Source organism: Sorex fumeus, unplaced genomic scaffold (assembly GCF_029834395.1).
Source record: "Sorex fumeus unplaced genomic scaffold, SorFum_2.1 ptg000034l, whole genome shotgun sequence".
Classification (NCBI taxonomy): domain Eukaryota; kingdom Metazoa; phylum Chordata; class Mammalia; order Eulipotyphla; family Soricidae; genus Sorex; species Sorex fumeus.
Window position 1 is genome coordinate 25,701,097 of NW_026606091.1, and position 15,030 is coordinate 25,716,126.

The 15,030-nt window shown below is 44.6% G+C and overlaps 1 protein-coding gene across 1 annotated transcript in view; it reads right to left on the bottom strand.

Annotated features, from left to right (window-relative positions):
* Nucleotides 1-2,545: 2,545 nt before the first annotated feature.
* GNE (glucosamine (UDP-N-acetyl)-2-epimerase/N-acetylmannosamine kinase) overlaps nt 2,546-15,030 on the bottom strand; it is a 34,782-nt gene continuing 22,297 nt past the window's right edge. The window contains exons 8-12 of the mRNA XM_056117129.1: nt 10,520-10,649; nt 9,807-10,028; nt 7,050-7,232; nt 3,614-3,730; nt 2,546-3,109 (exon numbers count right to left, since the gene is read on the bottom strand). Of these exons, the coding sequence (XP_055973104.1) occupies nt 2,874-3,109; nt 3,614-3,730; nt 7,050-7,232; nt 9,807-10,028; nt 10,520-10,649 (888 nt within the window). The 3' untranslated portion in view covers nt 2,546-2,873. The remainder of the gene's footprint in view (nt 3,110-3,613; nt 3,731-7,049; nt 7,233-9,806; nt 10,029-10,519; nt 10,650-15,030) is intronic.

Sequence of the window (15,030 nt, forward strand, 5' to 3'; positions counted from 1 at the left end):
GAGAAAACAAGCCTGTGAGACATCAACCAGTTACTACTGGTCGTTCTCATGCCAACTTTACTTAGCTTGATGAAGAGCTGGCAGTTAGTCCAGGAACGCGTTTCAGTTTTGAACACGGAGTTTCAAACCAGTTCTTGGGGCCTCTTGGTTTTGGTTTGTAGCACTAAGGACTGAACCCAGGGGCTCACATAAGACAGGTGCTCTACCGGCGATCCACAAGAGCCACATCCCCGACTATCATGGCCACCCTGCCTTTGTTAAAGTCAAATTTTAGACATCATGTAACTATTCTAATGCTCAAGGTTTTTTTTTTTTTTAAACAAGGGATGGGGGTGGCAGTGAGAAGCCAATGTTAGGCATGTTAAAGAAATTATGTGACCTTCAAAAGGCAGACAGTGCAACCACCAGTTATAATTCTAAGAACAGGAATTCTTCTAGCTAATGATTTAACAAAAAGTTCCAGGGTTGTGGCTAAGTGGCAAAGTGCTTGCCCAGCAGGCATATGGCATGAGTTGAATCCTTGGCATGACCCCACATGCTCCTGATGGCACTGCCATTTGTCATCCCTGCTGCCACAGAAAGAGTGATGTCTGTGTTGCGTGCGTGAATTCCATCTCCAGCAACAGAGGAAAAGGGGCGGATGCTGGTGTGCCACAAGCACGTGTGTGAGAGCGCCACAATGTCACGTGCAACTCCAGCCAGTGCTGCATCACGGCCAAATGTGTTACCCCACTGCCAGGGAGGGAGGGGAGTGTGTGTGCGGGGGGACATATTTTGAAAAGAAAAACAACGGGCTGGAATGTGATAGTACATGATAGTAGGGCACTTGCCTTGCACACAGCCGACCTGGGTTCGATCCCCCACATCCTATATGGTTCCCTGCGTCCTGCCAGGTGTGATCCTGAGCCTTGTTGGGTAATGGCCCCAAAACAACAACAAAAAAAGAAGATACAATAAAATATAAAAGTGTTAGGACTTCAGCAAGGAAATGTATTTATTTTAAACATTTGTCTCAGAATAGTAACATAAAAACATTTACATGAAGATAAATTAACATGATTACTTAACTATATGTAATAATTACATTGGAATATATTAGCCTTTTCATAAATTCAATACAAACTAAGATTGGTTTTGGACTTAGTATCATCCTTTCAAATACCTGCTTGCAGTGCAGCTGTCTGGTGGAGAGGGCTGTCAGAGCCTTCCTTCACCGAGGGGCTGCAGTCAGTGCCCTTCACTGCACACCTTGTTCCAGACGGCTGCTCAGGCAGATGAGCTTCCTTCCTGGGATCACCATGGAATGTTACAGTAACCAGGACCTGGGAATAACCCAGGGCTGGCCAGATTCTAGGAATCAGCCAACTTCTTTTTCACATGAACCCATTACAAAGGAAGTAGTTAAGATAGAATATTGATTCCTTCACTTCATTATATATGCTAACACTCATTGTTGTAGAAGTCTTTAGGTTCTCCTAAAATAGCCATCTGAAAAACATGCCTATGCTTTTTTCAAATCATCTAAAAGTCCCTATAAAATTCTTTTCCCAAATACTGTGCTGACCAAATTTCCACAGCATAGCGGAGTATTTGATAGAATTCACCACAGAGAGGATTGTTCCTCACCATGGAGAGAATTGTGGAACAGTCAAGTTGCTTGCAAATGAGATGCTTATAAAGCTTTCAGTAGTTTGAAGTAAATGAGAAAGTATGTATTTTCCAGGTTTTTGAAATGAGGGGTATGCCTAAGCAGGAGAAAAAAACCCAGAAAAACCTGGAATCAAACCCTGTCACCAAGACTCACTAGCCACAAAGCTCTAGGCACATCGTTTGACACACTAAATCTCCTTAGTTTAGGGTTCTATAAAATGGGAATTAAAACACCTCATTCACAGCTTGTGAGAATTAAGAATGATGTATATGAAGCACCTAGTTTAGAGCCGGGCACACAGGAGGCACTTAAAAACCGGTAGTTCTTCATTACAATTTTTTTCAGATTGCAACTGAGAGTAGGAATACTGGTACCTTGAGACCAGTGAACACAGAATCGTATCCGGCCAGAATTCAGTCTCGGGTCTGAACCCTAGGTCAAATACAAACACTGCCTCCGTGCACAAGCCAAGGGCACAGCCCAGCCAGTGGGAAATGCTACAGTCTGCTGTCGATGGCACAGTCTTCCACGATGTTGAATCTCCTTTCAGAGACTAAGCCGAGGGGCTGGCTTCTCAGTTGTCCTTCAAACAGGACTAAGGCCACTGTAGTTCAGATCCTGGTCTAAACTTGCTCACAAGTTCTGCTAGAGGAGTAAATAACATCCTTCAACAAGTGACATCTGGGATGACAAATGTCCAAGTCTTGATTGTGGTCATGGTTTCATCCAAAGCTTATCAAAATGATACTTCTTAAAAATGCTGCAATAAAACTTCTAAAAAATTGACTCAAGCCTTTCATGGTGAGATTTCCTTCTCTTCCCTGATTGAACAGCTGCTGCCATCTCCATCGAGGATGGAGGAGGAAGGATTATTCATTCGACCTCCCTATCTGAGTTCACTCACACAGGAAGCAAGGCCACAGGTCTCCGGGCACACTGAGTTGGCAGAATCCTAAGGCTTCCCTGCCTACTGTGTAGCTCATTTTGGCACAGAAAAGCGTGACTGGTACTTACATGATTGGAGCTGAAAATGATCCCAGAAAGAGCAGCATCTACAACAATGGGTCTGAGAAAGGGAACTTCAGGAGACAGAAAGCAAAAGCTTCTCCGCCAAAGTCACTTGCCAAATACCAAATTTGCTTTCTAAGAAACGGTTGTCTACAGGTCACCCTGAATTCATGAAGGAGCTCTCGAGTCTTGGTCCGCGAGCCCTCAGGGAGGCCTACTGGATCCTGCGGGTCGTGTAGTCCAGAACCATGCTGGCGGCACCGAGCAGTGCAGGATCAACCAGATCTGAAACCACCACATCCACATCCTGGGCCGAGGACAGGGCTCGCTGGCGAATGACGTCTTTGATGACATGGATGTAGTGACTAGCGAGGACTCCAGAGAGGATGACAAGGGAAGGATTCATAGTGTGGAGGATGTTCACAACCCCAAGACCCAAAGCTGTTCCAGCTATAGGGAAACAGAAAAATCAGTGTCAGCGAGGGCACCAAATCAGCCTGCCAAGAGGGCAAGAGAGCCAGCAGCCAGGAACAGTTAAGTCTACTCACATTACAAAGTGAAGAACAGGAAAGAATGTCCACCATTTGTTAATATTAGAAAGGGTTGTGTGATACTTTGCAGTATAAAAAGGGTTGAAAATTCTGTGTGCTACACTCTGTGATCTCAGTTAAACTGCAAAGAAATGATGGTTGGTGTTGATCAAATTCAAAGTGATCCTCTTTCCTGTTATTTTTCTGAATTTGTTATAAAATGCACAGGCAACTTAGCTGTCAAATATAAAACAAAACACCTGCTTGAAAAACAGTATTTCCAAATACCTTGCCTGCAGTTCCCTCCTTTGTACCTCTGAGCAGATATTCCAGAGCACAGCTCTGAGGACAGATGGAAGCTGTGGGAGCCCGGGGCCCGTCATCCTATCCCCTGTGGCTGAGCCGTTCAGAACCACAGACTCACCCGTTCTCAAGATGCTCTGGGCCTTTGCGTTGCCAAGTTTTGCAGCCTGAATGAGATGGGATGCGCCCACAGCCTCATCTTTTGGCACTGACATCCCTTCTACCAAGAGCAGGTCTTCTGCAAGCGTGGAGGGGAGGAGAAATGAGCATTAATGATGGTAGCTGCCCAGAGGGGAGGCCGGGGGTACCATTCTGTCTGTGGGTAGCAAGACCCTCATTGGGAAAATAATCTCTTTCCACATTTGCAAAACTTCGGCATTCACAAATACACACCCATACACTGTCTCTAGAGGCCTAGACTGCCTACAGACGTGATGAACCACCAGACCAGTCATTCTCAGTTCCCTCTCTCTGGCCCTGCCAACTCCCCAGAGCATCACCACTCAGTGCCAGCTGCCTCTTACCCATTTCCTCTTAGACGTCCCATGGGCACCTAGCCATTATCTTACACCGAAACTTAGTCTTCCCCGTACTTTCCTAGTCTCAACATGTGGTGGTTACTCTAGAACTGTCCCACTTAGAAGCCCTCCCTCAGTGCGCAGCTTATTGAAAAATCTAAAATTCAGATCTGTCTTGCTGCTAAGATTCTCAATGATTCATCCATTTATCTGACACAGGGTCTAGCTTATCTTTTGTCACTCTCAAGCCTGCCTTGTTCTTTCTGTGCCCATAAAGGGTAGTTAGTATGCAAGTCAAGCGCTTCCCCACTCACCCAAGCATGACATGCTAATTCTCTGTCCTCAGACACCCTCTCTCTTTCCTCTGGAGAGGGCTGGAAGGGGATGCCGCCATCCTTTATACATCTCCAGACCTTCACCACTGTTCTCACTGCACTGGACATATTCCAATATGATGACTTTCTTGTGCATTAGACTAGAAATCATTTGACTTTCATAACATATCCAGAAAAATAGCTTAAATGCAAACAGATCTCACAAGTTAAAAAAATCATGTTTAGGGGCTGGAGCAACAGTACAGCGGGTAAGGTGTTTGCCTTGCACACAGTCAACTGAGGTTTGATCCTTGGCATCTCATATGGTCCTCCAAGCATTGCCAAGAGTAATTCCTGAGCACAGAACCAGGAGTAACCCCTGAACATCACTGGGTGTGGCCCAAAACCTCAAAATGGAAACTGAAAAATTCACGTTTATCCACCTATTTCCCATTAAAATTTGTATTGGTGGTATAAGAACTATAAAGACGTGCAAAAACAATAAAACTAGACGACTACCAAACCATATACTAAAATTAATTCAGAACAGATTACACACTGAATTTATGATCTGACACCATAAAGTGCATAGACTAAAACCAGAGATGGTAAGCATCATGACAACAGTGTCTTTGTGGATTCATCTCTGAAGACAAGAGGAGAGAAAAGGAAGTATATGAATGGGAAACAGACTGAAAAGCCTTGGCAAAGCAAAAGAAACCTCATGAAAATGAAATTCAGCTTACTGAATAAAAAACTTACAAACCTTACATGAAAAGGGTTAATGTCCACAATATGTAAACTACAGAAAAACAAAATTCAATTTAAAAATGGGCAGAGGGGCTGGAGTGATAGTACAGCAGGTAGGGTGTTTGCCTTGCATGCAGCTGACCCAGGTTCGATTCCCATCATCCCATATGGTCCCCTGAGCACCACCAGGTGTAATTCCGGAGTGCAAAGCCAGACTCACCCCTGTGCATCGTCGGGTGTGACCCAAAGAGCAAAAATAAATAAAAATGGGCAGAGGATCTAAATAGGCATCTCACCAAAGATGACATACAGATGGCCAACAGACACATCAAAAGATGTTCTATGTGACATCAGGAAAATGCAGATGAAAAACCACAATGAGCTATCACCTCGTGCTTGTGTGAATGGTCTGTATCTAGAAGATCAAAGGCAGTTAAGTGTTGGCAAAGGTGTGAGGAAAAAGAATTCTCTAAATAGTGGGAATATAAAATGGTCCAGTTTCTGTAGAAAACACTGGAAGTTCCTTAGAATATTACAAACAGGAAAAGAGAGATAGTTACAGGGGGTAAGGCACCTGCTTAGCATTCTGTTTACATTGGTTCAGTCCTTCATGCCTCAATTGCACCCACCCAAGCACCTCTAGGAATCATTCCTGAACAGCTCAGTGTGTGGTCAAAATCCCCCTATATATATGTGTGTGTGTGTGTGTGTGTGTGTGTGTGTGTTATATACATGTGCATATATAAATGTGTTTCTCATACATATTATCGACATATTTATACTATAAATATATATAAATGATGTGTCATTTTGTGATCCAGCAATTTCATCCCTAGGACCTATCCAAATATAAAAGCACTGAAAGCACTAATTTTAAAAGCTACATAGCAAAAAAAAAAAAAGCTACATAGCCTGAGTACACAGAACAGCCCTGCGCCACCAGTGGGTATGCCTCTCTCCCCAAAATATATATGCATTCTTTTGTTCATAATGAAGCATCATTTAACATAGCTAAGATCTGGACTATCTATCAAATGCTGTCTATCAGATGGTAAGTAAAGATAAATCTGCAATGGAATACTACACAACCACAAAAAAAGGATGAGCCTTTGCATGTGCACAAAATGGATGGACCTTGAAGGGATATTGCTCAGTGAAGTAGTCAGAAGGAGAAAGAAAAATAGTGGCTGGTTTCACTCATAAGTGGAATACAAAGAAACAAAGCAAGAGAACAAAACAGAAATAAAACCCCTTAGGTTCTTCTTTAGTGGGGACAAGAGGAGCAAGACAGATCTAAATTTTAGATTTTCGAAAAGCTGTGCGCTGGCAGAGGGCTTCTAAGTGGGACATTCTAGAATGTGGAGGCGTGTATAGAGATGTTTGAGGCCACACCCAGAGGTGCTCAGGGTTTACTCCTGGCTCTGTGTTTGCCCAGGAGTCATTCCTGGCAGTCTCAGGGTACTGTAAAAGGTGCCAGGGATCGAACCCAGGTCAGCTGCGTGCAAAGGTTTATCTGCTGTACCATCACTCTGGCTCCACCCCTTACTCTAAACAACTTATGGGGGCAGCTAGGAGGGAAGGAGGAGGTGAGCTGGACCATTAATGGTGTGATTTATAGTTTGCCAAGATGAGAAATGGTACACCTGAAATACACAATGTTGTAAACCACCGTGACCTCAATTTAAAAAACAGGAAATGTGTATGAGCACCTGGCCTGTGCTAGGGCTGAGAATCAGAAATGAAAGAACTCCTCTGTGCTGTCCTGGAGCTGAGGACCCCCGCCCACCTCCAGCCCCAGAGGGGAAGAGTGTGGATGAGGGTCAAAACCCAGGACTCTTCCCATCTTCAGGGAGAGGGACGCCTGCTTGCCCACAGGCAAACAGGAAGGTTCTGGCCTTGGGGTTCGTCTTTGTGGCTTTGCTCGCTGATGACCTGACTACAAAGTCCCCTACAGCTGCATAATGAAGAAACCAACCGTCATGTAGTTTTTTGGCTTCTCTCTGCAAGGCCAGTCCCGATGCATATGCTTCTATACACCCGTGGCTCCCGCAGGAACAGTCGGGCCCATCCAGAGACACAACGAGGTGACCAAGCTCTGCGGCACAGAAGGAGCTTCCGTGGATCAGTTCATGCTGGTGGATGATCCCACCTCCGATGCCTGTAGAGAGACAACCATGGAGGAGTGACTGTCGGGAACTGAACTCTGGTCAGTGGAGCTTTGGCATGTGAGGGTCTGTACGATGCCCGCTTTCCTAGACAACAGGAACTTCCCAAGGACCAAAACTATTTGGAATCATTCTGCACAGAAATGTCTTTAGCAGCTGTTTTTACTACCTTGTTACATCTTGTGTTACATCTGCTTGGATTATTGATTGTAATCTGGTCTTTTTGTTTTGTTTTGTTTTGTTTTTGGGTCACACCCAGCAATGCACAGTAGTTACTCCTGGCTCAGCACTCAGGAATTACTCCTGGCAGTGCTCGGGGGACCATACGGGATGCTGAGAATCGAACCCGGGTTGGCTGTGTGCAAAGCAAACACCCTACCTGCTGTGTTATCGCTCCAGCCCTGTAAACTGGACTTTTAAGGGCAGGAAGTTCCATGCAGGCTCACACTCACCCTGTGCTGACGGCAAATCCCCACCAAACACAGGGCTCAGCAACCCCCAGGCCTTCTGCAATATCGAGACAGGAGCCTCGGCAGCCACACTCACTCAGAGCCCACAGGTATCTCTCAAAGTGACACAAAGGCCAGCACATGCAGGTGAATGATTCTGGGTGGCATTCCACAAACTTCTGGAAGATTCTGGTAGATTTCAGTGCTACTGCTCTCAAGGCACCTTTGATTAATCCTTCTCTTGAGGCTTTCCTCCTACTCTGTTCATTCATCCTCTCTTTATTCCTACTTCTCAGGGTCACTTCTGAAATAAAAAACCTGCCCCTTAGGGCTGGAGCGACAGCACAGTGGATAGGGCGTTTGCCTTGCACACAGCCGACCGGGTTCAATTCCCAGCATCCCATATGGTCCCCCAAGCACCGCCAGGGATAATTCCTGAGTGCAGAGCCAGGAGTAACCCCTGTGCATTGCCAGGTGTGACCCAAAAAGAAAAAAAAAAAAACCTGCCCCTATATCCTGAGCTCAGGCTCTGCTAGACAGAAATCCAAGATAATCTGTCTAAAGTGTACAGTACAAATACTACCTGCTCCCTCAAACAGAAGATGATATATTGCTTCTTCCAATGCCTCCTTGTCTTAACAATCTGTAATTCAATGATTATGACTATTAATAAACTGTGTTTTGTTACAGAGTTTAGAGGTTACTAAGGAATAAAAGCTCTTCTTTTAGAGTTGCCCTGCCCTCTATTCTTTTTTTTTTTTTTTTTTTTTTTTTGCTTTTTGGGTCATACCTAGCGATGCACAGGGGTTATGCACTGGTTACTCCTGGTTCATGCACTCAGGAATTACTCCTGGCCATGCTTGGGGGACCATATGGGATGCTGGAAATCGAACCCGGGTCGGGCCGCATGTAAGGAAAATGCCGTACCCTCCGTGCTGTCACTCCAGCCCCCTTCTATTACTTCTTATGGTACCTACTCCTCATATAACGTCTAACTACCAACTGCTCTGAGCTAGTAAATAATACCCAAGCTTGTAAAAACTGTCTGTCCAAAAAAAAAAAAAAAACAGTATGTGAGCTGAGAGAAGTCAGAGCACTCCCATTTTGAAGTTAGACCCATCCAAGATCAAATGCTGGCCTGTAAGTGGAGTCTGTTTCTCACTTTTAAAAAAATTAGAAAGTAAGAAAAAGAGCAAAACCCAAGTTATTAGGACATTTGCCAAAATATGGTAGAGCACGGAAATCTGAAGTCCTTCCCCATAACTGAAGCGTGGGGCCAGAAACAGCTGAGTGACAGAGTGCCTGCCTCGTGGGCTGAGTCTGCTCACTCCACCCACCCGCAGCACCACATATGCTGAGCACAAGCCTGGCAGCACTGCAGTGTGGGATTCCAAATGCTACAGAAAAGTGTGCTCTCTGGCACAACCCAACCAAGTGGCCTCAGGTCACAGCAACAAGAGATGGGAAAAAAAAAAAGCTATCCTATTTACTACAGCAACAGATAAACTGACAATACTGTCAGATTCTACTTTTTTTGAACTTTGGGAACTGAAAGTTCCTGACAACCCAGGAAATGCTTAATTTAGAAAAAAAAAGAAGAAGAAATAAAGAAAGAAAAAAACCCAGCCCAATCTAAGTAAGAACTTTCTGGCATCTGCGGGTACCACCACCATGCCCCAGCTTGGCAGGCAGACTGAAGGACAGCCCACATTCCCAGGACAGGAGAAGCACTGGAGGAACAGGTCAAACCACTCTCTCCAAAAAACAGACAATGGGGGCATCTGCCCGTGGGCTCCTGAGGACCAGCTCACTTCAGGGTCAGCAACCTCGGATCCTGCCCAGGGCTGAAGTGGCTAGACAGGACGCATTCGCCAAAAATGCTGCCTTATGCAACAGGTAACAGTCGGGGCAAAAGACCTACTAACCCAAAAAGACTGAGGAAAAGCTAGAGAATGAGCTACTTTGGCAAATAAGGACTTTGAAGAGTTCTGACAATTTCCTGTGGTTTGGGGGGTGGGAGGGAGAGTTAAGCTCTGGCAGGGCAAACTCTGGCTGAGTCAGGAAGGTATCCCCCAGCACACAGACTAGCTTCTCATGTCACCTCCTCACACCTCTTACCTGTGCCTGTGATCAGAGTCACAAAGTTTTCCAGGCCCTTTCCTTGGCCAAATTTCCTTTCTGCCAGGGCGGCACAGTTCCCATCATTGTCCACCCACACGGGGAGGTGCAAAGTGTCGGACAGTGGGGTCCTGAGGTCCACAGAATTCCATTCTTGAATCAGTTTGGTTGAATGCAACACAATGCCTTCCCGAGGATTTACACGGCCGCCAGTGGAAATGCCTGAGCTCCACCACAAACACAAGGAAAATGACTGATCAGCAATCTCATGAAACAGGCCAACTTTCTGGGCTTGAAGCAGAAATTAATTCACTCAAGTCTCCTATGGGTCATTGCTATTTTCTGTATTGCACAAGTATCTTTCTGTGGATTTTCTTCCATTAGGCATTATCGTGATTATAATAAAGGTTGAGCTGCTGTGTTCCCTGTGCCCCCCCCCCCCAAAAAAAAAGTCTCCTAAGATAAGCATTATACCAAGGACTGAAAGGAAATGCAAGGCAGTTTTGCATTAAATCTACAACTGCCCGCAAATTTCAAGTGTCATTGATGCTTTTCTCATATGGCTTATTCAGTGTCCCAGGGTTTTCCCTGCTTGGAGCCCAGGACAGGATCTAGCTACATCTTGGCGTACACTGACTTGAGTTTTTAGCATCTGAATTCAGTGGTTGTGCGTGAAAATGAACATTTCTTGGATATGGAACTCACAGTCTTACCTACGCCCAAAATCCTGCAGTTCAGTTTTACAGCTTCTGCTGCAGCTTCGACACACATTTGCAGGATGAGTTTGATCCTCTCTTCATAGGTTTTTGGATTGAACTGAGTGTACTTCTTGACTATTTCGCCCTACAGGAAAAACAGAACAACTGCAGCGACAAAGGAGCATCTGGTGAACCCTTTCACGGGTCCCACTGCTAGATCAGGCACAGCGAGGATGGCCTGTGAAAGGAGCTACCGGCTTTCTTGGGCAGCCCTGGTGGATAAGCCAAGTCATATCCTGGGAACTCTGAGGGGTCAACACAAACTAGGTGGGCCCCCAAGCTAAAGTGTTAGACGAATGGTGGCTAATCTGAATCCAGATCATTGAAAGTTCATATTTTTTACTTTCAGATTAGCACGATGCTCTTATTTAAATAATGAGGCAACTAAAAATGCCAAGGGGTGAAGCTTTACTTTATTTCCCATAACTGAAGCCAATAAAGGGATGGTTTAGGAGGATAGTCACCACTAATTATTCTTGGTTTTTAATTTTTTTCCTCTTCTCACTTGTTTATTAAGAAAATTTCACAATGTTGGTAATTTTTTTAAGCTGAAAACTGAGTTAACGTTTGATTCTAATCTTTAAGAAAGACAGCATTTCCGTCTAAGTCATTTAAGTAGTTACTGGGGGAGGGGAGGGAGGGGAGCTGAGGGTTAGGTTTTGCTTGGGGTCACTCCTGTGGTGTGTAGGGGACCTTGCTGAGGATAACCCAGGTCTCCAGAATTGAAAACACGTGCTCAGTCGCAGAGCTGTGGGTTTTCCTGACCCACCAGACACTTGATATTGTACAGCAGCATTTATCATTTTCTTTGTGTGTACCAGTTTTCTGTCATATTCTTAGAACTATGTTACTCTGCTGTGTGGCGGGAGGGCTGTACACACTTGGTTGTGGCACTTTGCTGGGGTCCCACATGTGGCTGTGGTATGCCTAAGATCCCAAAGGGCAGTGGTGCTGGCCTACACCTGGCATGTGGGGCATTGCCAGGGATAGATTATCACGGCCTCATGCCTGTCAGGCAGGTGCTCTGCCATGGAGCCACCCCGGGGCCCCACGATTTCCCTTTTGGTTGTCTGTTCCTTGTTTATTTCCTTCATAATGCCAGGGTGATGTTAAATAGTGTTGAAAAAGAATCCTTTCCTCTTGCTTCTTATTTTCATTTATTATTTTTCTTGGGAGAGGGCACAACGGTGCTCCTGGCTTACTCCTGGCTCTGCACTCAGGGATCCTCCTAGGGCCTCTGGGAATTATTTGTGGTACTGGGGATTGAGCCCAGGTCAGCTGTGTGCGAGGCAAGCACCCTACCTGCTGAACGTTTCTCTGGTCCCTCCTCTTGATTGTAACAGGAATATCTTTAGAACAACATTTCCCAAGATGGGTGACACCACCCCCTGGAGGTTCCTGGAGGGTTCCAGGTGCTACTGGGGGATGCTTTCTCTGTTTCCTCTGCTCTATTCTCAGTGGCTCCACCTCAATATCTCCTGAGATATCTGCTTGCTACTTCTTTATCAATCAAGAAGATTTCCCTCCTGGCCAGCAGGGTCCAGCAGCCTCCACATCTCTTCACAGAGCCCTACTCCTCACACCTCACAGAGCTCACACACTTCCTGTCACTGGGGGAAGACCAGCAGCAAAGGAAAAGAGCAAGACCCAGCCTAATCCCTCAGGGATTCCCAGGGAGGCTGACTACAAAGACTCACCCACAGCACGGTGGGACACCAATAGAGGAGATGTGTAGGACCCCACCAAGCTCAATAAGCAAAAAGAATAAGAGGCTCAACCAGTACTACCTAGCTCTGTAAACTCAGTGACACCCTGTTGAGGATGTTTAATGAGCATAAATGATGGCACAGGTAGTCAGCAAAGCCCAAGAAATGATAAGAGCTGAAATGAGAAAAACTACAATCAGAAGTGACACATGAGGACTACACTGATGATGTTTAAAAATAAATGCAGCAGAGGATCTGTCTGAGCAGCAGAAGAACAGCAGCTGAGGAAAAAATCTAGGAGTCCCTACATGAGATGCAGGAAACCTCTGGAAACAACAGGAAATGGGAACTAAGTTTGAAAGAGAAGGAATGAAATACAAGAGACCTATAGAATGAGTTCAAGAGGAACAGTGTAAAAATCATCAGAGTTCCCTGAGGAACAGGAAGGCAAATCTGATGAAGAACCTAGTACAGTAAATCGTAGCTAAGAGTTTGAGGAATACAGGCACCAAGCTCCAGTACAATCAGAATGACAAAAGCCAAAGATGGAGACAGAAGCTGAAAACAAGAAGATCAAAGAAGGAACTTACAAAGGAAAGGCAAATCTATCAAATCTTAAAAAGACCTTTAAAAGATTCACATCAGATTTACCAAATGAGACCTATGAGTCAGAAGAAAATGGTGGGATGCAGTAAAATGAAACTCAATGAACAACTCACCAAGAATACTCTATCCTTCTAAGATTCTCATTTATAGCTGAGGCACAATATAGAGCTTCATAAACTTCATGAACTTAGGGAATGCATGTGGCCAAACCATTCAACCCAAATCAACTTTGCAGAAAGTGTAAATGAAGTTTCTTTAAAAGACAAGACAAACTTCTCAGTACTTTGCCACTGAGTATGACATTCCCTCATGGTGCTTATGGTCGTCCTCTACTAGATTAATAAAGGTCTATTTACTCCTCGCTTGCTAAGGAACTTTATACTTGTTCAAGAATGAGTCAATCAATATAAATCAACCTTCATTTATACTGTTTATGTCTATTCAGAATTTTACTATCTATGAAGATTTTTATTACAAACTTTTACTTACAAATGCAGATTCTTAAGCACTATCTATATTCCCTAACATAAAAGCCTATACTCCCTTTTTAAGATCAAAACACACTTTTTTACTCCATAAAAATCAATTCAGGTTCTCCCTTACAATTTTCAATTTTTTTCCTGTTTTTTTTTTTTTGGGGGGGTGTCATACCTGGCAGTTCTCAGGGCTCTTTCCTGAGACTCAGGGGACCATATGTAGTGCTGGGGATTGATCCTGGGTCCAAGGTTATGAGCAAAGCAAGCCTCTACTGTCTCTCCAGCCTCTCTCGTAATATTTTCTTAATTCTCCTCTCCTCACTCTTATTAAATAGTGTACTTGTACAATTTACCTATTCCATGTTAATTTTAAAATCTATTACCATAGGGCTGGAGAGACAAATGGCTAAAGGCATCAGAACTGGAGGTTTTATCCACAGAACTGAGCTTACCTGCAAGCTGGTGGTTGGAAGGGGCCCTTGGGACACTGTGAAGAGAAGGGGGGGGTCGCTGGTGATGGGTGTGATGTTGAAATGATGGATGTATAAAAAGTATAACAGCACAGTAAATCACGGTGCCTCAAAAAAATAAGTAAAAATTTTAAAAATAAAAAAATAAAAGAAGGTGAATTTCTAGGGTGGGTGGGTGGGTGGGATGGTGCTGACTTTGTGTTTTATTTTTCTGAAAAGGGGGATAACAGGCCAAGTAAGTTTGGAAACTTCTGTTCTATAGTTTCATTAAACAAATGGTATTGGCCATTGACCAGGAATAGATTATCCTTATACTAAGAAAATTCTCTTCTATGAATACTTTTAAGAGTATTTATTAGGAACCCAAGCAATAGTACAGCAGGTTGGGCATTTGCCCTGTATGCAGCTGGCACCAATTCAATCCCTGGCACCCCATGCGGTTTCCCCCAAGCTGTGCCAGGAGTGAACCTTGAGTGTAGAACCGGCAGTAAGCCCTGAGAACTGCTGGGCGTGGCTCAAGAACTAAATACAACAAAACAGAAGGATTTAGAAATTTTATATTATTTATTGGCCTGGGAGTTATCTCAAAGGACAGGAGCCCAAGACTTTGTGCAGAGACCCCAGATGGTGCCCTGCACACCACTGGGAGTGGCTCTGGTGACCACCCAGGCCCAAGCACTGAACTGTCCAACCTGCATAGCTGGCAGGCATGGCCCAGAAGTTACCCCCAGCCCCCCTGAGCACTGTTGGGGAGAACCCCTGCCTCCTCCACCCAATTTAAAAGGCATTCCTTTAAAGAAGGCCTTTTGGTTTCTCTTGGGGAAATTATGGTTTGGTTTGGTTTATCTTTGACCTAAGCAACTTTGTGTTTAAAAATCCCTGGTATATCTTGTGGACTCATTCCTAAAACTTGATACAGTTAAAGTATTTCAAATAGAGATTTTTTTCGGGGGGGGGGGGGCAGGAGCTCATATTCTGCATGTAGGAACTCTGGCAGCTTCCACTCTATACATCTGAGCCAGGAGTCATCCAGCCCTGAGCACTGCTGGGTGGGACCCCAAAATAAAATGTTTTACCCCCTGGTACTTCACTCTTCTTTGTTAAGTCACTAGAGATCATTTTAACAAGAATGACTTGTTATTTTGACTTTGAAGGCACTCTCAACATGGTGATGGTCTGTCTGACACAGAGACTGAAGGTTTGCAGTA